This window comes from Salmo trutta, chromosome 19 (assembly GCF_901001165.1).
Source record: "Salmo trutta chromosome 19, fSalTru1.1, whole genome shotgun sequence".
Lineage (NCBI taxonomy): Eukaryota > Metazoa > Chordata > Actinopteri > Salmoniformes > Salmonidae > Salmo > Salmo trutta.
In genome coordinates this window covers 33,531,003-33,554,311 of record NC_042975.1, presented here as the reverse complement: position 1 = coordinate 33,554,311, position 23,309 = coordinate 33,531,003, and the positions used below count along the sequence as shown (strand labels likewise).

Sequence of the window (23,309 nt, the reverse complement as noted above, 5' to 3'; positions counted from 1 at the left end):
CTGCTTGGCGATGGTCTTGTAGCCCATTCCAGCCTTGTGTAGGTCTACAATCTTGTCCCTGACATCCTTGGAGAGCTCTTTGGTCTTGGCCATGGTGGAGAGTTTGAAATCTGATTGCTTCTGTGGACAGGTGTCTTTTATACAGGTAACAAACTGAGATTAGGAGAACTCCCTTTAAGAGTGTGCTCCTAATCTCAGCTCGTTACCTGTATAAAAGACACCTGGGAGCCAGAAATCTTTCTGATTGAGAGGGGGTCAAATACTTATTTCCCTCATTAAAATGCAAATCAATTTATAACATTTTTGACATGCGTTTTTCTGGATTATTTTGTTGTTATTCTGTCTCTCACTGTTGAAATAAAGCTACCATTAAAATTATAGACTGATCATTTCTTTGTCAGTGGGCAAACGTACAAAATCAGTAGGGGATCAAATACTTTTTTCCCTCACTGTATGTCACTCATCATGTATCATGGAGATACTGTATGTCACTCGCCATGGAAGTCGAAGAAAATGTCCTCTGGCAAAGAGGGCCTCCTTGGAGATGTTAAACCCGGACCGGACACAGACCAGAAACGGCTTTGCTGCCCTGGATCCAGAGGTTCCAGCGCATTCTGCTCTAGTGGTGTGGTCATGTACCACAAAGAGGGATTTAGGAAAATTACAATTGGCTCAAAACAGGGCAGCACGGCTGGCCCTTAGAAGTACACGAGGAGCTAACATTAATGATATTTATATTGAACCTTTATTTAACTAGGCAAGTCAGTAAAGAACAAATTCTTATTTACAATGACGGCCTACCAAAAGGCAAAAGGCCTCCTACGGGGACGGGGGCTGGGATTAAATATTTTAAGTAAATAAAATAAAAATATTGGACAAAACGCACATCACGACAAGAGAGACAACACAACACTACATAAAGAGAGTCCTAAGACAACAACATAGCATGGCAGCAACACATGACAACACAACATGGCAGCAGCACAGGGTACAAACATTACTGGGCTCAGACAACAGCACAAAGGGCAAGAAGGTAGAGACAACAATACATCACGCAAACCAGCCACAACTGTAAGTAATAGTGTCCTTGATTGAGTCTTTGAATGAAGAGATTGAGATAACTGTCCTGTTTGAGTGTTTGTTGCAGCTCGTTCCAGTCGCTAGCTGCAGTGAACTGAAAAGACAAGAGACCCTGGGATGTGTGTGCTTTGGGGACCTTTAACAGAATGTGACTGGCAGAACGGGTGTTGTATGTGGAAGATGAGGGCTGCAGTAGATATCTCAGATAGGGGGGAGTGAGGCTAAGAGGGTTTTATAAATAAGCATCAACCAGTGGGTCTTGAGACGGGTATACAGAGATGACCATGATATGCATGTCAATCTCTAATGGCTCAAAATGGAAGAGAGATTGACTTCATCACTACTTGTTTTTGTAAGAAGTGTTGACAAGCTGAATGTACCAAGCTGTCTGTTTAACCTACTAGCACACAGCTCGGACACCAATGCATACCCCACAAGACATGCCACCAGAGGTCTCTTCACAGTCCCCAAGTCCAGAACAGACCATGGGAGGCGCACAATACTACATAGAGCCATGACTACATGAAACTCTATTCCACATCATGTAACTGATGCAAGCAGTAGAATCAGATGAAAAAACAGATAGAAATATACCTTATGGAACAGCGGGAACTGTGAACAGACACTCACAATGGTACAGACACACGCATTCACACACAAGAGCTAGCACATGCATTCTACAAAAATGTACATTGTAATATTGTTGTATGGTGGCATTAACCATTTAAGCAATAAGGCCTGAGGGGGTGTGGTATATGGCCAATATACCACGGCTAAGGGCTGTTCTTTGCATGACGCAATGCGGAGTGCCTGGACACAGCCCTTAGCCGTGGTATATTGGCCATATATCACAAAACCCCCGAGGTGCCTTTTGCTATCATAAACTGGATACCAACATAATTAGAGCAGTAAAAATAAATGTTTTGTAATACCCATGGTATACGGTCTGATATACCACGGCTTTCAGCCAATCAGCATTCAGGGCTCGAAACACCCAGTTTATTATTTGTATTCTAGACATGTAGTGGTGTAATAACGTTATATGATGTACTGTTATATCTTTTATTTTATATATAACATAAGTGCCTTAATGTGTTTGGACCCCAGTAAGAGTAGCTCAGCTGATGGGGATCCTTTATAAATACAAATACAGACCGACAGACAGTAGTCATGAGGGAGCAGTATTTAGCTGTGGCAGACAGACAGACACTCGGCAGGGCGGCCTCTGCTCTGGCCAGATAACAGCTACAAGGATATAAGCCCCCACACTGTGTGACTCGGATCAAATGAGCACCCAGCCCAGCCATAGGGGAGCAGCGGGACATCGCACATGCACGCGCGTACAGATACACACACGCACACACATGTACACAAACCGTGCACACATACAGTACCAGTCAAAAGTTTGGGCACACCTACTCATTGCAGGGTTTTTCTTTATTTTTACTTTTTTCTACATTGTAGAATAATAGTGAACACTTCAAAACTATGAAATAACACATGAAATAATTTAGTAACCAAAAAAGTGTTACAAAAATCGAATTATATTTTATATTTGAGATGTAAGGGCTATTTGACCAAGAAGGAGAGTGATGGAGTGCTGCATCAGATGACCTGGCCTCCACAATCACACGACCTCAACCCAACTGAGATGGTTTGGGATGAGACGGACCGCAGAGTGAAGGAAAAGCAGACAACATGTGCTCAGCATATATATGAACTCCTTCAAGACAGGTGGAAAAGCATTCTTCATGAAGCTGGTTGAGAGAATGCCAAGAGTGTGCAAAGCTGTCATCAAGGCAAATGGTGGCTACTTTGAAGAATCTCAAATATAAAAAATATTTTGATTTGTTTAACACTTTTTTTGATTACTACGTAATTCCATATGTGCTATTTCATAGTTTCGATGTCGTCACTATTATTTTACAATGTAGAAAATAATAAAAATAAAGAAAAACCTTGAATGAGTAGGTGTCCAAACTTTTGACTGGTACGCACACAAACAACACATACCTCTAAGACACACTAAGAGCCTGATTTACCCAACAACTTTGGCGTATAATGTTTACGTTGATTCAGGAGAATCAACAGTTCCTCTTTCATACAGAAAATCTATGCAGTTTACACAGTCTATTCACCATCAACATCAAAAGTGGGAATCCTTCAACAGACAAGATAAAAACAATAGTCTAGCCTCAATTTTCTACAGTTGACTTTTTTTCACCTGAAGAGGGCAGTGTTTCTATTGGGAAAATGTACAGTGAGAACGTATAGTATAGTATAATGCGGTATGCATGTGGGAGCAGCAGACTGAAAGAGAGGAACGCTTGGAGGATCCCGCTTTTGATTAGTTGTCAAATAAAACTGCTTTCATTTCACTTGAAGCACAAGAATATGGTACAGTGCATGTCATCTAGGTTGTATAACTACATTGCATTGTAAGAAATAATGCCACATTTAATTGTAGAGATAACGTTAGATTGGGAACCATGTCTGAAGAGGCTGAAAACATCAAATCAATGGACGTGTGTGTGTGTGTGTGTTTGCGTATGTGTGTGTGTGATGAGGGGGATGGAACTGGCTCTAGAGGGGGGTGATGGGCACAACTCCCCATCATGTCACTACCAATCAAATCCCAGTGGTTAGACTGGGAGACATACAATGATGGGAGATGGAGGGAGGAGGGAAGGAGGGAGGAGAGATAGATACAGACAGACAGGGGAGGGGAAATCATATTGCATCAGAAATGAAATACAGTTAAATACTACACACACATAAAGACAGAGAGGGAAATACAGAAAGGGAAGACTGAGCAAAATAGGAAGCAGAAGAGGAGGAGGAGGAAAAGGAGGAGAGGAAGCCAGACATACAGAAAAGCATCCTAGGGAGGGGGAGAAGAGAGAGAAGGGAAGAAAAGGGAGAGAGATAGACTGGTAGCCAATCCCTCCCCCATCCCTCTTTTCCACATGGCAGCCTCTGCCTGCATATAGAATTCAGAGCCTAATGGAGGGGAGCTAAGTCCATGGCTACTCAGCGGATAAACGTCTGTGTTTCTCAGAGAGAAAGAGAGCGATGGAGACCGGCGACACTGCATGGTTGCTTTTGTGGGATGTGTTCAGGCAGAATGACACAGGGCCGTGGTGGTGGTGGCACCACACTGGTGGCCTCTCTGTCACAGAGCACAGTGACTTCAGTCAACTTAACCTTCAGCCATTTAACGCCACCACCACCACGCAGCACTTTACTGGATCACCCCACTGTAAATACAGGGAAAGATGACCAGCTAAAAACCGCTGTCAATCCATACAGGCTGAAATGTGGATCTTTCTAACACATTATTCCAACACAGAGACACTCACTCCAGCACAGAACAGTAATATGACTCAACAACAAACAGACTCCACAAAATGACTGCTATAAATGTCTCTAATGGGGGCCAACATGTAGCCTACTGCTTCCCCATGGGTCTCTCTTTGGAAGTTACAGTACATGATCCTTTCAAGAAGAGAGGTCTTACTTTTAACACTGAGCTTTAAAAAAATGGACATTGGAGAACACAGACATTCCAGGATAAAGAGGGGGTCTTCCATTTGACACTGAGATCCATGTATAAAGCCATGAAAGATGGGGGTCTTTAGTGACTTACTTTTGACGTTGAGGTACATGGACTTGCTGACGTCAGCTCCCACGTCATTGCTGACTTTACACAAGTAGTAGCCGCTGTCCTCCTCCAGCACGTGCTTGATTAGCAGAGAGCCGTTGGCCAACACCTGGATACGGAAGCCTGAGTTCAGGGCTATAGGCTGGAACTGGGGAACCCCCGCACCTGGGGAGGGAGAGAGAGAAAGGGAGGGGTGGATGGAGGGAGAGGAGGAAGGGAAGGTGTAAGATGCTTTAATAACACCCTTACATTGTTTATGATCAAATTACGAGAAATGATTACATAATGGATGGATGTTTTGCATCAACAAACATTAGAGTACATTTCCTTTTACTCTATCGTAATGTGAGAAGCTGTTGCTTTCCTTTCTCTTACTGTTGGTTTAGACTTACAGTACAGTGCTGCTCTTTCACCATTCAACCTCAAGGCTGTGGACACTGTGTTTGCTGTTTTGGCTCTCATAAACGAATAATCTATAATAAAAAAGCTTGCCGTAGAACACACAATGTTGTGTTTACGCAATTCAGCAAGATAGTCAGAGGAGTAGAAATGGAAGATGCACAGTTACAAAATAACTCTGTTCTCCTCAATCATGAACCCAGTGTGTAAACAGATCATCATAGTGGTCAGAAGCGAGAAGAGAAGCTTCTAATTAATGCTGGGATGTGTTCAGCAGGGTACACTGTACTGTAGCAAAACGTTTTGCAATGGAAAATGAACATGTGTGTTCTAATTGGACAGGTTCAGGCAGTACCACACCATTTCACACCATGTCAAGACATTTACTCTCTACTAAACACAACCCTTGTACACTGAGTGTACAAAACATTAGGAACACCTGCTCTTTCCATGACAGACTGGCCAGGTGAAAGCTATGACCCCTTATTGATGTCACTTGTTCAATCCACTTCACTCAGTGTATGTGAAGGGGAGGAGAGGTTAAAGAACGATTTTTAAGCCTTGAGACAATTGAAACATGGATTGTGTATGTGTGCCTTTCAGAGAGTGAATGGTATATATTGACTTTTTTTTTAGGGGGTAGATCAGCTATAATATTACAGATAGATTGTAGCTTTCGTCAATGTAATTGTCTGCATCATTTACAATCCCCCCTATATTTTTAAGTCTCTGAATGTCCTTGAGTGGCCCAGCCAGAGTACAGACTTGAACCCAATCGAACATCTCTGGAGAGACCTGAAAATAGCTGTTCAGCGACGCTCCCCATCTAAACTGACAGAGCTTGAGAGGGTCTCCAGAGAAGAATGGGAGAAACTCCCCAAATACAGGTGCGCCAAGATTGTAGCGTCAAACCCAAGAAGACTCGACTCGAGGCTGTAATCACTGCCAAAGGTGCTTCAACAAAGTACTGAGTAAAGGGTCTAAATTGTAAAAAAACAAACTGTTTTTGCTTTGAGTAAAGGGTCTAGGTATTCTTATGTAAATGTCATATTTCCATTTTTTATTTATGATACATTTGCAAGAATTTCTAAAAACCTGTTTTTGCTTTGTCATTACGGGGTATTGTGTGTAGATTAAGGAGAGAAAAAAACAATTTAATCTATTTTAGAATAAGGCTGTAACGTAACAAAACGTGGAAAAAGTCAACAACAAAAAAAGTCAACTTCACAGATCTTCAATGTAAAGGGTTTAAACGCCGTTTCCCATGCTTGTTCAATGAACCATAAACAATGAATGAACATGCACCTGTGGAACGGTTGTTAAAAGACACTAACAGCTTACAGACAGTAGGCAATTAAGGTCACAGTTATGAAAACTCAGGACAATAAAGAGACCTTTCTACTGACTCTGAAAAACACCAAAAGAAAGATGCACAGGGTCCCTGCTCATCTGCATTAATGTGCTGCAAGGAGGCATGAGGACTGCAGATGTGGCCAGGGCAATAAATTGCAATGTCCGTACTGTGAGACGCCTAAGACAGCGCTACAGGGAGACAGGGCGGACAGCTGATCGTCCTCGCAGTGCCAGACCACGTGTAACAACACCTGCACAGCATCGGTACATCCGAACATCACACCTGTGGGACAGGTACAGGATGGCAACAACAACTGCCCGAGTTACACCAGGAACGCACAATCCCTCCATCAGTGCTCAGACTGTCCGCAATAGGCTGAAAGAGGCTGGACTGAGGGCTTGTAGGCCTGTTGTAAGGCAGGTCCTCACCAGATATCACCGGCAACAACATCGCCTATGGGCACAAACCCACCGCCGCTGGACCAGACAGGACTGGCAAAAAGTGCTCTTCACTGACGAGTCGCAGTTTTGTCTCACCAGGGGTGATGGATCGAGGTGGAGGGTCCGTCATGGTCTGAGGCGGTGTGTCACAGCATCATCGGACTGAACTTGTTGTCATTGCAGGCAATCTCAACGCTCGGCGTTACAGGGAAGACATCCTTCTCCCTCATTTGGTACCCTTCCTGCAGGCTCATCCTGACATGACCCTTCAGCATGACAATACCACCAGCCATACTGCTCGTTCTGTATGTGATTTCCTGCAAGACAGGAATGTCAGTGTTTTGCCATGGCCAGCAAAGAGCCGAATTTCAATCCCATTGAGCACATCTGGGAACTGTTGGATCGGAGGGTGAGGGATAGGGCCATTCGCCTCCAGAAATGTCCGTGAACTTGCACGTGCCTTGGTGGAAGAGTGGGGTAACATCTCACAGCAAGAACTGGCAAATCTGATCTGGTGCAGTCCATGAGGAGATGCACTGCAGTAATTAATGCAGCTGGTAGCCACACCAGATACTGACTGTTACTTTTTGAATCCCCCTTTGTTCAGGGACACATTATTCAATTTCTGTTAGTCACATGTCTGTGGAACTTGTTCAGTTTATGTCTCAGTTGTTGAATGTTGTTATGTTCATACAAATATTTACACATTGTGGTAAACCGTAGAGTGTTGGGTTGAGCGTGCTGAGATTGACACAGAGACAGGGAGGTTTTAGTCCGCAAAAACAACTTTGCTAAGACAGAAAATAAACATAACAAAGAAAATCACTTAGGTTTGGCTTGGTCCTTCTTCTCTACTGTGGCTTGGTGTCGGTCTCTCCCCGTTCTCTCTCACGGTGTGGCACCGTGCTCCTTCTATTTGGCCTCCACGGCTGGTTGGCACTTTCCTCTAATTACCCCCACTTAGAGCTGTCTGTGTCGGGGTGCCCAGCTCCTGTATTCCCAGCAGAGGGGGCCAACGTCGCCTCACGTACCTCCCCTCTATTACCATCCCCCGGGGTAGACCACCTGGGATACCACATGTTAAGTTTGCTGAAAATAAACGCAGTTGACAGTGAGAGGTCGTTTATTTAAGATATAATTTGAAAAGATTCTATAAAGTTATATAACATTTCAAAAAATAATGTTCTTTTAATCAATTACTATATTTGAGTTTAACCACAATATATGTTGTATTATTTGTTCTTTCTCTTGTGGTGGATTAAACTGAAATTGCAACCTTTCTATGGCTTGTTTAAAAATATACATATTTTGGAGATTATTTCATTTTCAAATAACCGAAAGTGAGAGGTTGTAATCTGAATAAAGGGGAAAAGGCCATTCTAGAACATGGGGTGAGACAGTTTTACTAATCTGCTATAGAACCAGTTTTAAGTATAACTTTTGTATGACTGACGCCTTTAGTGAGAGGTTTAATGCTTTAATATTTAATCATTTCTGTCCTCTGAATACATATTCATTATATAAATAGGCCCGTTTAATTATGTCTGGCTTGCTGTTCCAAATAAAATTGAATATTTTTGGCTCATATAGTTTAAAAAACAGGTCACTAGGTATAGGCAAGACCATAAGCAAATATGTAAACTGGGATATGACTAAAAAGTTAATCAGGGTGATTTTTCCACAAATATACAGGTATTTATCTTTCCATGGTAGCAAGATCTTATGTACTTTTGCTAACTTTCTATTCAAATGTATTGAAGTGAGATCATTTCTTTCTTTGGGGATATGTATACCGAGTATGTCCACATCACCGTCAGACCATTTTATTGGTAAACTACACGGTAATGTAAAAGTTTTCTTTTTTTTGTGATCCAATATGTAATATAGAACACAATTTGGATGTAATCCAGAGAGGTTAGAAAAAGTATCTACATCCTCTATGAGGCTGTGGAGGGATCCAAGTTGTGGATTTAAAAGAAAACATGAATTATGACACCTTTGTTTTTAAGCCCTGGATTTCTAACCCCTTGATATTATTGTTGGATCTGATTTTATTAGCTAACATTTCGATGGCCATAATAAATAGATACACAGATAGTGGACAACCTTGTTTAACTCCTCTTAACAGTTTAATACTTTCCGAGAAGTAGCCATTATTTACTATTTTACACATAGGGTTACTATACATAACTTTAACCCATTTTATAAGAGATTCTCCAAAATTGAAATATTCCAGGCATTTATATATATCAATTCCAGTTGTACTTAATCAAAAGCCTTTTCAAAGTCAGCTATGAATACCAGGCCTGATTTCCCAGATGTTCATAGTGTTCTATTGTTTCCAGTACTTGTCCTATATTATCTCCAATATATCGTCCATGTAAAAAACCTGTCTGATTAGGATGAATAATATCCGACAATACCTTTTTAATTCTATGCATTTTGCTTGAATTTTTGCATCACAACACTGAAGTGTAAGGGGACTCCATTTTTTTAGATGGACTAGGTCTTCATATTTACCACTTGGATACTGTTTCAGTAATAGCGGCATGTAGCCTAGTGGTTAGAGCGTTGGACTAGTAACTGAAAGGTTGCAAGATTGAATCCCTGAGCTGACAAGGTAAAAATCTGTTCTTCTGCCCCTGAACAAGGCAGTTAACCCACTGTTCCTAGGCTGTCATTGAAAATAAGAATTTGTTAACTGACTTGCCTAGTTAAATAAAGGTTAAAAAAAATTGTTGAGTATCTGATAATCTACCATTTTTATAGGAGTGGTTAAAACATGCTAATAAAACAGTCCTCTGAGTATTTCAAAAAATGTTTTGTATACCTCCACTGGTATGCCATCCAGCCCTGGAATTTTCCAGACTTAAAGGCTTTAATTGCATCAAGAAGTTCCTCCTCTGTAATTTGGCCTTCACATGAGTCTTTCTGCACAGCTGTTAATTGTACATTATTAATAGAAAAAAAATCCATACAATTAACTTCGGTTAGTTGAGATGGAGGTGACTGAAACTAATACATATGCTTTAAGTACTTTGCTTCCTCTTTCAAAATATGGTTTGATGAATCATGGGTGACTCTGTCATTTGTAACAAGTTTTAGTCAATCATTTTAGGTAGCATTTCTATGTTGAAGATTAAAACATTATTTGGTGCATTTTTTTCCAATATTCCATCCATTTCGCTTTACTTGTATAATATATTAAACTAGATTTTTCTGGAATTAAGTTCCTCCTTTTATTTTTGTTTTTCCTTTAACTAACTTCTGTGCCTCTATGGTACACATTGACACCTTATAGAGTCCATGCCCTGACGAATTGAGGCTGTTTTGAGGGCAAAGGGGGGTGCAACTCAATATTAGGAAGGTGTTCCTAATGTTTTGTACACTCAGTGTATATTGTGGTGCTATTTACCTTTGGAATACTTCCACACTATGGTAGGGACAGGGTATCCCTCTGCAGAGCAGTTGAGGATCACAGCTTTCCCATAGATGCCATCCTGGTCCTTGGGCTGCACCACAAATTTGGGAGGGACTGGTTAGGAGAGGAACAGAAAAAAGGTAATTGATTATTGTATACCTTTATTTAACTAGACAAGTCAGTTAAGAACAAATTGTTATTTACAATGACGGCCTACCCCGGCCTAACCCGGACGACGCTGGGCCAATTGTCTACCTCCCTATGAGACTCCCAATCACGGCCGGATGTGATGCAGCCTGGATTAACACTGGTTATACGGTTATGGTGTTTTAGTTTGAGTTTGTAATACCTTGTGGCTTAAATGGTGGAAATTAGAAATTAGATATTTTCACACCAAGTGTAAGAAAAACAAGAGGAGCCAATGCTAACGTAGGTTAGCATATTAGCAGGGTTGGGGTCCATTCCATTTCAATTCCAGTCAGTTCATAAAGTAAACAAAATTCAAATTCAAATTTGTTCCTCATTGAAAAACATCGAAGAGAATTGGAATTTCAGTTTCCTTTGTGAATTGACTGGAATTGAAATGGAATTAACCTCAACCATGCATATTAGCCTTCAGTAGTGGAATAAGTGGCATCTCACATCACAACATTAAAATAAAATTACGGTAATCGCTGCTATTGGGATTACATGCTGACCAGAGTGAAAGCGTCGCGTGCTCGAGTGTTGCAAAATAAATTTACACATACATGTTTTTCAATCATTGCAGCCACACTGCTTGTGGTGTTTTATGCGCGTCAGCGAGCATCTGCGAAGCCAGGTGCTAAAATAGAACTTGGTTCTATTTCTGACGCTCAACGCGCTGCAAGTCCTGCCTTAAAGGGGTTTGGGGTCAGCCAGGATGTTCTGGAGAGGGTGTACAGCAGCTTGGTGGAGAGCATCCTCACGTTCAATATGACAGTCTGGTATGGTAATCTGAGCATGAGGAGCAAAATCAAACTGACCAGAATAGTAAACACAGCCAGCAGAGTAATTGGTCGACCACAGGCATATTTGGACATTCTGTTCCACAAGGCAACCAAAAAGAAGGCACTGGCTGTCATTGGCGACCCCTCCGACCCTCTACACCCTCAGATTGAGAGGCTTCCCTCTGGCCGGCACTTCAGAATGCCCATGACCAAGAAGAAGAACATGTTCAAACATGAATTCGTTCCTTGTGCTGTTGGACTACTAAATGCAAAATAAATTGTATCGGTATACAGTTGACGTCGGAAGTTTACATACACCTTAGCCAAATACATTTAAACTCCGTTTTTTAAGGTCAGTTAGGATCACCACTTTATTTTAAGAATGTGAAATGTCAGAATAATAGAGAATGATTTATTTCAGCTTTTATTTCTTTCATCACATTCGCAGTGGGTCAGAAGTATACATACACTCAATTAGTATTTGGTAGCATTGCCTTTAAAAAATTTAACTTGGGTCAAACGTTTCAGGTAGCCTTCCACAAGCTTTAGAAAATAAAGGAAAGCCGCACACTCTAAGAGCTCAGATGCAAAAATTTTTTTTTTTTTCACAAGCCTTCCACAAGCTTCCCACAATAAGTTGGGTGAATTTTGGCCCATTCCTCGTGACAGAGCTGGTGTAACTGAGTCAGGTTTCTAAGCCTCCTTGCTCGCACACGCTTCTTCAGTTCTGCCCACAAATTTTCTATAGGAGTGAGGTCAGGGCTTTGTGATGCCACATTACCTTGACTTTGTTGTCCTTTAGCCATTTTGCCACAACTTTGGAAGCATGCTTGGGGTCATTGTCCATTTGGAAGACCCATTTGCGACCAAGCTTTAACTTCCTGACTGATCTTGAGATGTTGCTTAAATATATCCACATAATTTTCTTTCCTCATGATGCCATCTAGTTTGTGAAGTGCACCAGTCCCTCCTGCAGCAAAGCACCCCCACAACATGATGCTGCCACCCCCGTGCTTCACAGTTGGGATAGTGTTCTTCGGCTTGCAAGCGTCCCCCTTTTTTCTCCAAACATAACGATGGTCATTATGGCCAAACAGTTAAATTTTTGTTTCATCAGACCAGAGGACATTTGTCCAAAAAGTACAATCCTTGTCCCCATGTGCAGTTGCAAACCGTAGTCTGGCTTTTTTATGGCGGTTTTGGAGCAGTGGCTTCTTCCTTGCTGAGCGGCCTTTCAGGTTATGTCGATATAGGACTCGTTTTACTGTGGATATAGATACTTTTGTACCGGTTTCCTCCAGCATCTTCATGAGGTCCTTTGCTGTTGTTCTGGGATTGATTTGCACTTTCGCACCAAAGTACGTTCATCTCTAGGAGACAGAACGCATCTCCTTCCTGAGCGGTATGACGGCTGCATGGTCCCATGGTGTTTATACTTGCGTACTATTGTTTGTACAGATGAACATGGTACCTTCAGGCGTTTGGAAATTGCTCCCAAGGATGTACCAGACTTGTGGAGGTATACCATTTAATTTTTTTGAGGTCTTGGCTGATTTCTTTTGATTTTCCCATGATGTCAAGCAAAGAGGCACTGAGTTTGATGGTAGGCCTTGATTGACTCAAATTATGTCAATTAGCCTATCAGAAGCTTCTAAAGCCATGACATCATTTTCTTGAATTTTCCAAGCTGTTTAAAGGCAGTTAACTTAGTGTATGTAAACTTCTGACCCACTGGAATTGTGATACAGTGAATGATAAGTGAAATAATCTGTCTATAAACAATTGTTGGAAATATCAAATCAAATCAAAGTAAATGTCCTAACCGACTTGCCAAAACTATAGTTTGTTAACAAGAAATGTGTGGAGTGGTTGAAAAAAAAGTTTGAATGACTCCAACCTAAGTGTATGTAAACTTCCAACTTCAACTGTATCTAGTGCAGTTGGGACACTGGTCGTTTGTGAATGAATGTATTAATGTCTTCTATGTTTTTAGTGTATGCAACATGATGGACTGACTGGTTTAAATGTGTATGATGTGAGAATGTATGTGATTATTTTAATGAAGGTGATGCCAAAAAAAAAACGTCAATCCTGGATGGACAATAAAGTTTTATTCTATTCTATTCTATATCCTCATTGTTTTATAGGGGCATACACCCAATGCCATCACCTCATAGATTTTTAGGAGCATATACCCACATGGGTGATTAAAAGATGAATTGAGGTCCACACTCCGGTCAGTTATGGTAACGCACCTTAAAGTAGGTTGCCAACCGCCATATGAAGTCCAAAGAAGAAGAAGCAGCTTGAAGGAAGGAGGAGAGATGACTAGAAACGAATTTGGTTTTACCGTTTTATCTGTGGATTAATTGACGGAGTGGAGAACCTTGTGAATTACAGGTAAAATAACAACCCAATGTTTATATCCCAGGACAAATTAGCTAGCAACAGCAAATTAATATAATTGCTTCAGAGTTTGTTTCAACCTGCGTGTCCTGATCGCTACTGGTGTGGGTGGACAAAATCAACTTGCGTGAGATAGCGCAAGTGGGCGCACTCGTTCGCACGCGTTCGTGCGGTCTGGTCAGCATGTTAGGTTATATTTTGTTTAAGCATATAGTTTTGCCAGGTTTTCCTGTGCTATACCCAACATAGGCCTAGTGGTAGGTTGATTTGTATCCACTCCAACTGTAGGGGAACATATGAATAGAGTTGTATCTAGCAAAATACTGTCAAGCCTTCTCGCCCCTTTTCCCCATCCCCACCCTCCCTCCCTCCCTCCCTCTCTCCCCTTCTCACCCCTCTCCACCCCGCCCCTCCCAGCCCACCTCCCCCCTTTCTCCCTCCCCTCCTCCCTCACCCCTGACAATGAGCTGACTCTGGTGTTCCACGATGGCGGCCTGGTTGCGTGCAATGCAGGTGTAGTTGCCATTGTGCAGGAGAGACAGGTTGGAGATACGCAGGGAGCTGGTGAAGTCTATGTTGTCGATGGTTACACTCAGGCTGGCCGGGATTGGCTGACCGTCCTTCTGCCATGTGATGAAGACAGGCTGGTCACCTGACATCACCACACATGGAATGAACACACGCTGGCCGATGGAGAAACGAGGGAACTCGAAGGGATGGATGGTGGGAGGAACTACGGAAGAAAGAGAGGGGTTGAGTTAAGGCAAGCATATTTATTTATGTCTCTAAAAGCAAGGATTCAACTCAGTCAGTTCTATTTGTGCACCATTGTAAGTTTAGCAGGTACCATCCTGTGAAACCCCTGTGAAAAGATTTCCCTAATCAACCATCATCACATCCAGTCCATCAGCTTATTCATAGCATGGCTTAACACAGTGGAGATGCAAGTGAGAGAGAGAAACTGATTATATTTCCCATTGTGGGGAGGCAGAATTCTCACTGAAATAACACGAATATGCCTGACTGCATGAGCATGGATGTGCTCTCCCTCTCCCTCTCTCTCTCTAGGGACACTGTAGACATCGTGAGAAACAGATGCTTTGGAGAATTAATGATTTAAAATAACATTGGAATAAGCAGCACTTCAGCGCTTATTTAATTCACAACAAAGTAGGCATAATGGGCTCCTGGGGATTCCCTCTCCTCTCCTCAGCCTCGGAATGCTAAGCAGCCGAGAGGCAAATTAGGCAGAGTGGGAATGACAGTGTTCCCAGCTTTGTCTAGGGCTGTAGCCAGCGTGATTTCCCCCGCCTTGCACACTCGTTAACGTGTAAATCACCAACAGTGTCACCAGCAAGCACCCCCACACCATCATACCTTCTTCTCCATGCTTCACGGTGGGAACCACACATATGGACATCATCCGTTCACCAACTCTGCGTCTCACAAAGACACGACAAATCTCAAATTTGTACTCATCAGACCAAAGGACAGATTTCCACCGGTCTAATGTCCATTTCTCGTGTTTTTTTTTTTTTTAAGAGCAAATTCTTCTTTTACAATGACAGCTTACCCCGGCCAACCATCCTCTAACCCAGACGCCGCTAGGACAATTGTGCGCCGCCCTATGGGACTCCTGATCGCAGCCAGATGTGACACAGTCCGGGATCAAACCAGGGTCTGTAGTGACGCCTCTAGCACTGAAACGCAGTGCCTTAGACCGCTGCGCCACTCGGGAGCTTGGTCCATGCAAGTCTCTTCTTCTTATTGGTGTCCTTTAGTAGTGATTTCTTTGCAGCAGTTTGACCATGAAGTCCTGATTCACGCAGTCTCCTCTGAACAGTTGATGTTGAGATGTGTCTGTTACTTTAACTCTGTGAAGCATTTATTTGGGCTGCAATCTGAGGTGCAGTTAACTCTAATGAACTTATCCTCTGCAGCAGAGGTAACTCTGGGTCTTCCTTTCCTGTGGCGGTCCTCGTGAAAGCCAGTTTCTTCATAGCGCTTGATGGTTTTGCAACTGCACTGCAAATTTTCCGGATTGACTGACCTTCATGTCTTAAAGAAATTATGGACTGTCATTTCTCTTTGCTTATTTGAGCTGTTCTAGCCATAATATGGACTTCGACTTTTACCAAATAGGGCTATCTTCTGTATACCACACCTACCTTGTCACAACACAACTGAAATGCATAAAGGAAAGAAATTCCACAAATTAACTTTTAACAAGGCACACCTGTTAATTGAAATGCATTCCAGGTGACTACCTCATGAAGTTGGTTGAGAGAATGTCAAGAGTGTGCAAAGCTGACATCAAGGCAAAGGGTGGCTACTTTGAAAAATCTCAAATATAAAATATACAGTTTTTTGGTTACTACATGATTCCATGTGTTATTTCATAGTTTGATGTCTTCACTATTATTCTACAATGTAGTAAATAATAGACATTTATTAAAACAATGGAATGAGTAGGTGTGTCCAAACTTTTGACTGGTACTGTAGCTCTAGGTCGGGGAGCCCTGCGTTATATGTTTATTAACTGAGTCTGGCAGAGTGAGACCAGGTTTGAGTGCGTACTGTACCTTTCACACTGACGTGCACACTTTGGCTGGTGGAGAGAGAAGGTGAGACCAGCACGCTACACGTGTACTCTCCCTCATCCACATCCTTCTGTACATCATACAGCTTTAGCGTGCCATTGTTCTCAAACGCCCGCTGCCGGTGGTTATAGGGGAGCAGGTTGGCATCCTTGTGCCACTTGATGGAGTAGTACGGGTAGCCAATGACGCGGCAGTGGATATACATGTCCCGCCCAGCAATGGCAGTGAGGTTTTTCATTGGTCGTATGCTGGCAGGCCCTTAAAGGAGACAGAAGAGAAATACCTCTCTTAAAATGATTTTGAGGCTAAGAAATGTGAAACTTTAGAAGTGTGAGATGTTGAAGTGTGTCAAAAACCATGGATACAGACAGTGATTCATTCTGAAAGACAAAGGAAACATTTATTGGGGATTGTAAAATATTAAAACCATGGATACAGACAGTGATTCATTCTGAAAGACAAAGGAAACATTTATTGGGGATTGTAACATATTAAAACCATGGATACAGACAGTGATTCATTCTGAAAGACAAAGGAAACATTTATTGGGGATTGTAACATATTAAAACCATGGATACAGACAGTGATTCATTCTGAAAGACAAAGGAAACATTTATTGGGGATTGTAACATATTAAAACAATATCTTACTGTGGATAATAGATTGGTATAATATCAACACCTCTTTTCCCTGTAATTAGTAAATAAAGGGCAAGAATTTACATTAAAAAAACTATTTACAAAAATAAATACTTCTCTATTATAAAGCAGTTCTCATTTATGTAAATTCTTGCCATTTATTTCCTATAATAGTCTTATGGAATAATAGCAATATAAAATCACCTGGTCCTGGGACCTATCCATAGCTGAGTGTTCCAGAAGGGGTTTACCAACCTTCCAATTTTAATCTCTCTGAGGTGAAGTGAATATTATTATACTGTTCTAGCACCTGCTAGACGCCAGCCATGATTGTGTTTGACAAGCATTAGAGTACAATGTTCCCATTCTCCACTCATGAACCAATTATCAAAACTATTACTCATATTCCCCCTGCTCTCTCTTTCACTGCTGGAAAACCCACAGCATATATAACAAATATGACTCCATAATACAACCCCTATCAGGGATACTGACTGACTATAAGTATATTTGACATACTGTAGATCAGTGTTTCCCAACCCTGGTCCTCCAGTACCCCCAACAGCACACATTTTTGTTGTAGCCCTGGACAAACACACTTCATTCAGCTCAATGAGGGCTTGATGATTAGTTGACAAGTTGAATCAGGTGTGCTTGTTCAGCGTTTCAATAAAAATGTGTACTGTTGGGGGTACTCGAGGACCAGGGTGGGGAAACACTGTACTAATCTACATTTGGATACTGTAGCGCGATACAGTGCCTTCAGAAAGTATTTACACCCCTTGGCTTTTTCCACATTTTGTGGGATTAAAATTGATTTAATTGTAATTTTTTCTTAACGATCTAGAAATTCTAACATTTGTAAAACATTTATGAAAATCATACACTTATATATATTGATCAGATAAGTATTCAAGAGTCAATACATGTTAGAGTCACCTTTGCAAATGATTACAGCTGTGAGTATTTCTGGCTAAGTCTCAAAGAGCTTTCCACAGCTGGATTGTGCAACATTTGCCCATTATTATTTTCAAAAGTCTTCAAGCATTTGAAATAAATAAATAAATTCTCCCCAATTTCGTGATATCCAATTACGATCCAATTACAATCTTGTCTCATCCCTGCAACTCCCCAATGTGCTCAGGAGAGGCGAAGGTCAAGTCATGCGTCTTCTGAAACATGACTTGCCAAGCCACGCTTCTTAACACCTGCTCGCTTAACCCGGAAGCCAGCTGCACCAACGTGTCGGAAGAAACACAGTTCAAGTTACAACTGTGGTCAGCCTGCAGGCGCCCAGCCCGCCACGAGGAGTCGCTAGAGCGCGATGAGCCAAGTAAAGCCCCCTCAGCCAAACCTTAACCTGGACGAGGCTGGGCCAATTGTGAACCGCCCTATGGGAGTCCATAGACTCCCATAGGATGTGAATACAGCCTGGGATCGAACACCAGGATGTAGTGACGCCGTAACACTGTGATGCAGTGCCTTAGACCGCTGCGCTACATGGGAGGCATAGCCCATCTTTCTGATGCTGTATGGTCAAAAATAATATGATATTGTTGCCACCTGTAGTATTGAATGCAAGGGAAGCCATCAACCATTTGGCCTCCCTTCATAAAAAAAAAAATGCAATAACAGCCAATCAGCGTAGCACTAAACTGACTGAGCTCAATTGTGAATGGTCCTGACGCACAAAAAAAAAGTGTCAATGGAAACCAGCTTGGATTTGGCTTCACAACAATCACATCACATCAAGCCAAAAGTCATTTGACAGAAATAAACTTGAAGTGTTGCATCTCATTGTGTTGTTGTCCAATGGTGGCTAGTTAGCCAGCTAGCTAAAATTGTCCCTTTCCTAAATTAGCCATGGATGGAGATAGGGATTTGGACTTGTGGTTTTACTTAATTCTCTGTACTGGCCAATGATTATAACTGCGATTCTGATCCAACCGTAAATTCATACATAGTGCCTCTGGCCTGAGAGGATGGAAGTTCAATATATAGCTAGATGTAGTAGGCTAATGTTAACTAACTGGCTAATCGTTGCCCATGAAAGGAAGTTTGGCTAGCGAGCAAGTATTTTAACCAGGTAGCCTAAGACAACAAAAACTAAAAGTGTGTACTGTACAACAGAGTCCACCTTTACTGCAACATGAAAGAGAAGAGGACGGCATTGGCGTTCCTCTACAAGTAGGGTGAGCCAACAGGTTTCTTCTACACGCAGACACGCACACAAACACACACACACAAATCAGTACTATAGACAGCCACATGATATTTAGCTTACATTGATTGGACTAAATTGTTTTTGGAATCTTTTAGTTGTCACTGTATTAGACTAAGCATATGTGATTTAAAGATGTTGAAATGTTGAAGTTGAAATGGTGCTGGAATAGTGGAGGAAGCTCTTGTTTTCATTGCGACTTGCGGAAACTCCCCAGTGTTCTAAATCAATAGTGGGTTAGTAGTCCGAAAAGGTCGGAAACATTAACTTGATTGACCATGCTGTAGGTAATGTAACTAACTGTTTGTTACATGCAATATCCTTTGCTGACTCCACCGGACAGATGTTGCTCTCCAGTTTTGTGATGAAACAAAGGTGTGATTGAATTTATTCTGCCACTGTGTCTTATTGTCTTGGCCTTAGGCCTATATATCACAGTGGCAAGGCATTTGAACTAACAGGTTCAGGCTTGGCTTTCCCAGTTATTTTACCCACGCACTGCTACTGCCGGCAACTGAGTTAGGAAGGACACCTGCGTCTTTGTAGGGATTGGGTGTATTGATACACCATCCAAAGAGTAATTCATAACTTCACCATGCTCAAATGGATATTCAATGTCTGTTTTGTTTTTTTACCCATCTGCCAATAGGTGCCCTTCTTTGTGAAGCATTAGAAATCCTCCCTGGTCTTTGTGGTTAAATCTGCTCGACTGAGGGACCTTAGAGATTATTGTATGTGTGGGGTACAGAGTTGAGGTCGTCATTCAAAAATCATGTTAAACACTATTATTGTACACAGAGTGAGTCCATGCAACTTGTTAAGCAAATTATTACTCCTGAACTTGTTTAGGCTTGCCATAACTAAAGGATTGAATACTTACTGACTCAAGACATTTCAGCTCTTCATTTTTGATGAATTTGTATACATTTTTAAAACATAATTCCACTTTGACATTATGGGGTATTGTGTGTAGGCAAAACAACAATAATGTATTTCATTTTAATTTAAGGCTGTAACACAACAAAATGTGGAAAATGTCAAGTGGTGTGAATACTTTGAAGGCACTGTCGAATAGAAGACAGTTTAACTATGTGGTGGTGTGCACCTCTAGTGCATTGCACAGGCATCCAAACTGCTACTCTCTTTAGCACGATTAAGGAGCCAACGATGCGAGAAACAGTCATTACACTATCTCCGCAATGGCACCTGTGGAGATTTATCTTCTATGCTTGGCTGCATTCAGTGCTGCGCTCTGTGCTAGGCTAGCTAGCCTACTGACCTGGAGACTTTAACATCCCTTCACTAAGCCCAAGCTAAAGCTGCAACATGGTGATTTCCAGTAGGGTTGTCATGATACCAGTATTGTGTTACTAGGATACCTAATAATTATAAGAATTGTTCTTAACTGACTTGCCTAATTAAATAAAGGTAAAATAAAATAATCAAAAAACGGATTTTCCATGGCAAAAAGGAAAACACAAAGCAGACTAAACTCTTTGGTCCTTTAAAAAACCTACTCTATGTAAAATAGTGTGTGCTATAGCCTGGGGGAAAAAACGTGATTCTAGTTGACAACATAAGGTTGCTTGTTTCCAACATTAGGACTGTTTTCCTTCATGTTTTGTTTCCTTGCCACGATACCTCTGAGTATCGCGATACTGGTATTATGACAACTCTACTTTCCATGGGGCAAACCATCAAAAGGAGTTATTCAATCCGTAACACAGGCCATATGCCTATCCTTCTCTGTTTTGAATTAGCATTAAGTAGAGGATGGAGGGCCTGGAGTCTCTAGATAGACCCCCAGAAACCATGGTGACAGTCAGTCCTACAGTAGCTGGCTTTTAAGCTGCCTGGCACCTCCCTGCTGAGTGTAGATTGCTCCTCAGTCATATGCTAGTGCAAGTGTAAATCAACTTAATGGTGTCCCAATATCAAGCCATCAGCGGGTGTTAGATAGGGCATTAGAGAAGTTACCACTGACAGCAGAGAGTGATGATCGCAGCACTATACGAGCCCCTAGGATAATTTGCCATGTTCTGAATAGGAAATGAAAGCAAAAGGGAAAAAAATGGGGACAGACAGACAGAGGAACTAGTTGACACAAAGAGACCCACATCGACACAGACAGGACGACAGATGGGGAAAACAGACCAGATAGAACACACAGACACACACATCAACACACACCCAGAGAAAGACACACAAGTACACAAACACAGACACACGTACACCTCTTTGTGATGACATACGTAAACAAAACATGAAGGAAAGAAACAAACAAATGGTGCACAACTAACACAGCACACACAGAAAACACACACAACCAACAGAGACCCTGGAAAGAGCTCAAAAGAGGTTATTCAGGCACACTCAAAGGAGCTTAGCAAAAAAAACACGCATCAGGAAAAACAACAAAAACAACAAATTAATTCATAAACATGTGTAAAATGTAATTGTTTTGGAGGAGCTGATCTGACAAGCACCTCTTACGTTTATTCGCGCCTGGTAGGAGACCACCCCGGCCGAATTGTTGCAGATGCACCGGTAGACACCCCCGTCCGGCCCCGTGGTCTGGCTGATGTTCAGGTGGCTGACCACATGGCCCTCCTGGTTGGTGTAGTGGCCGATGCGGTGGCGGGAGTCCCTGATCACCGGCTCATCGTCCAGCGTCCACGTCACCCTGGGCTCCGGAGTGCCTTTCACCGTGCAGAACAGTGACACAAACTCGTTGGTTCCAAACACTTTCTCACTGAAGGAGGAGATGATCTTGGGCGTGCCATCTGGAGAGAAGGGGAGAGAGAGACAATATGGGAGGTGGGTTAGAGCTCAAGGTGTTTCTTCTAGTAGATGGGAGGTGGGTTAGAGCTAAAGGTGTTTATTCTAGTAGCTGGGAGGTGGGTTAGAGCTAAAGGTGTTTCTTCTGGTAGATGGGAGGTGGATTAGAGCTAAAGGTGTTTCTTCTAGTAGCTGGGAGGTGGGTTAGAGCTAAAGGTGTTTCTTCTAGTAGCTGGGAGGTGGGTTAGAGCTAAAGGTGTTTCTTCTGGTAGATGGGAGGTGGATTAGAGCTAAAGGTGTTTCTTCTAGCAGCTGGGAGGTGGGTTAGAGCTAAAGGTGTTTCTTCTAGTAGATGGGAGGTGGGTTAGAGCTAAAGGTGTTTCTTCTAGTAGATGGGAGATGGGTTAGAGCTAAAGGTGTTTCTTCTAGTAGATGGGAGGTGGGTTAGAGCTCAAGGTGTTATAGTAGATGGGAGGTGGGTTAGAGCTCCAGGTGTATCGTCTAGTAGATGGGAGGTGGGATAGAGCTCAAGGTGTTATAGTAGATGGGAGGTGAATTCGAGTCAAACGTGTTTCTTCTAGTAGATGGGAGGTGGGTTAGAGCTAAAGGTGTTTCTTCTGGTAGATTGGAGGTGGGTTAGAGCTAAAGGTGTTTCTTCTGGTAGATGGGAGGTGGATTAGAGCTAAAGGTGTTTCTTCTAGTAGATGGGAGGTGGGCTAGAGCTAAAGGTGAATGTTCTAGTAGATGGGAGGTGGGCTAGAGCTTAAGGTGAATGTTCTAGTACATGGGAGGTGGGCTAGAGCTTAAGGTGAATGTTCTAGTAGATGGGAGGTGGGCTAGAGCTTAAGGTGAATGTTCTAGTACATGGGAGGTGGGCTAGAGCTTAAGGTGAATGTTCTAGTAGATGGGAGGTGGGTTAGAGCTCAAGGTGTTTCTTCTAGTAGATGGGAGGTGGGCTAGAGCTAAAAGTGAATGTTCTAGTACATGGGAGGTGGGCTAGAGCTTAAGGTGAATGTTCTAGTACATGGGAGGTGGGCTAGAGCTTAAGGTGAATGTTCTAGTAGATGGGAGGTGGGTTAGAGCTCAAGGTGTTATAGTAGATGGGAGGTGGATTCGAGGCAAACGTGTTTCTTCTAGTAGATGGGAGGTGGATTAGAGCTAAAGGTGTTTCTTCTAGTAGATGGGAGGTGGATTAGAGCTGAAGGTTTTTCTTCTAGTACAGTGGTTCCCAACCAGGGGTACCAGGACTTGGTACTTGGCTTATCCATAGGGGGAACTTGAGAAGACTCATTAGACCATAAGCTTAAAATGCACTCGAGGGAGCGCTTCAAGGGTATTTTGGG

The 23,309-nt window shown here is 42.2% G+C and overlaps 1 protein-coding gene across 2 annotated transcripts in view; it reads right to left on the bottom strand.

Annotated features, from left to right (window-relative positions):
• Positions 1-23,309, bottom strand: part of dscama (Down syndrome cell adhesion molecule a) — a 162,667-nt gene that overhangs the window by 33,726 nt on the left and 105,632 nt on the right. For both annotated transcript variants that reach the window (XM_029700548.1, XM_029700549.1), the window contains exons 7-11: positions 21,675-21,971; positions 16,312-16,587; positions 14,184-14,462; positions 10,350-10,469; positions 4,727-4,906 (exon numbers count right to left, since the gene is read on the bottom strand). In XM_029700548.1, coding sequence (XP_029556408.1) covers positions 4,727-4,906; positions 10,350-10,469; positions 14,184-14,462; positions 16,312-16,587; positions 21,675-21,971 — 1,152 coding nt within the window. The remainder of the gene's footprint in view (positions 1-4,726; positions 4,907-10,349; positions 10,470-14,183; positions 14,463-16,311; positions 16,588-21,674; positions 21,972-23,309) is intronic.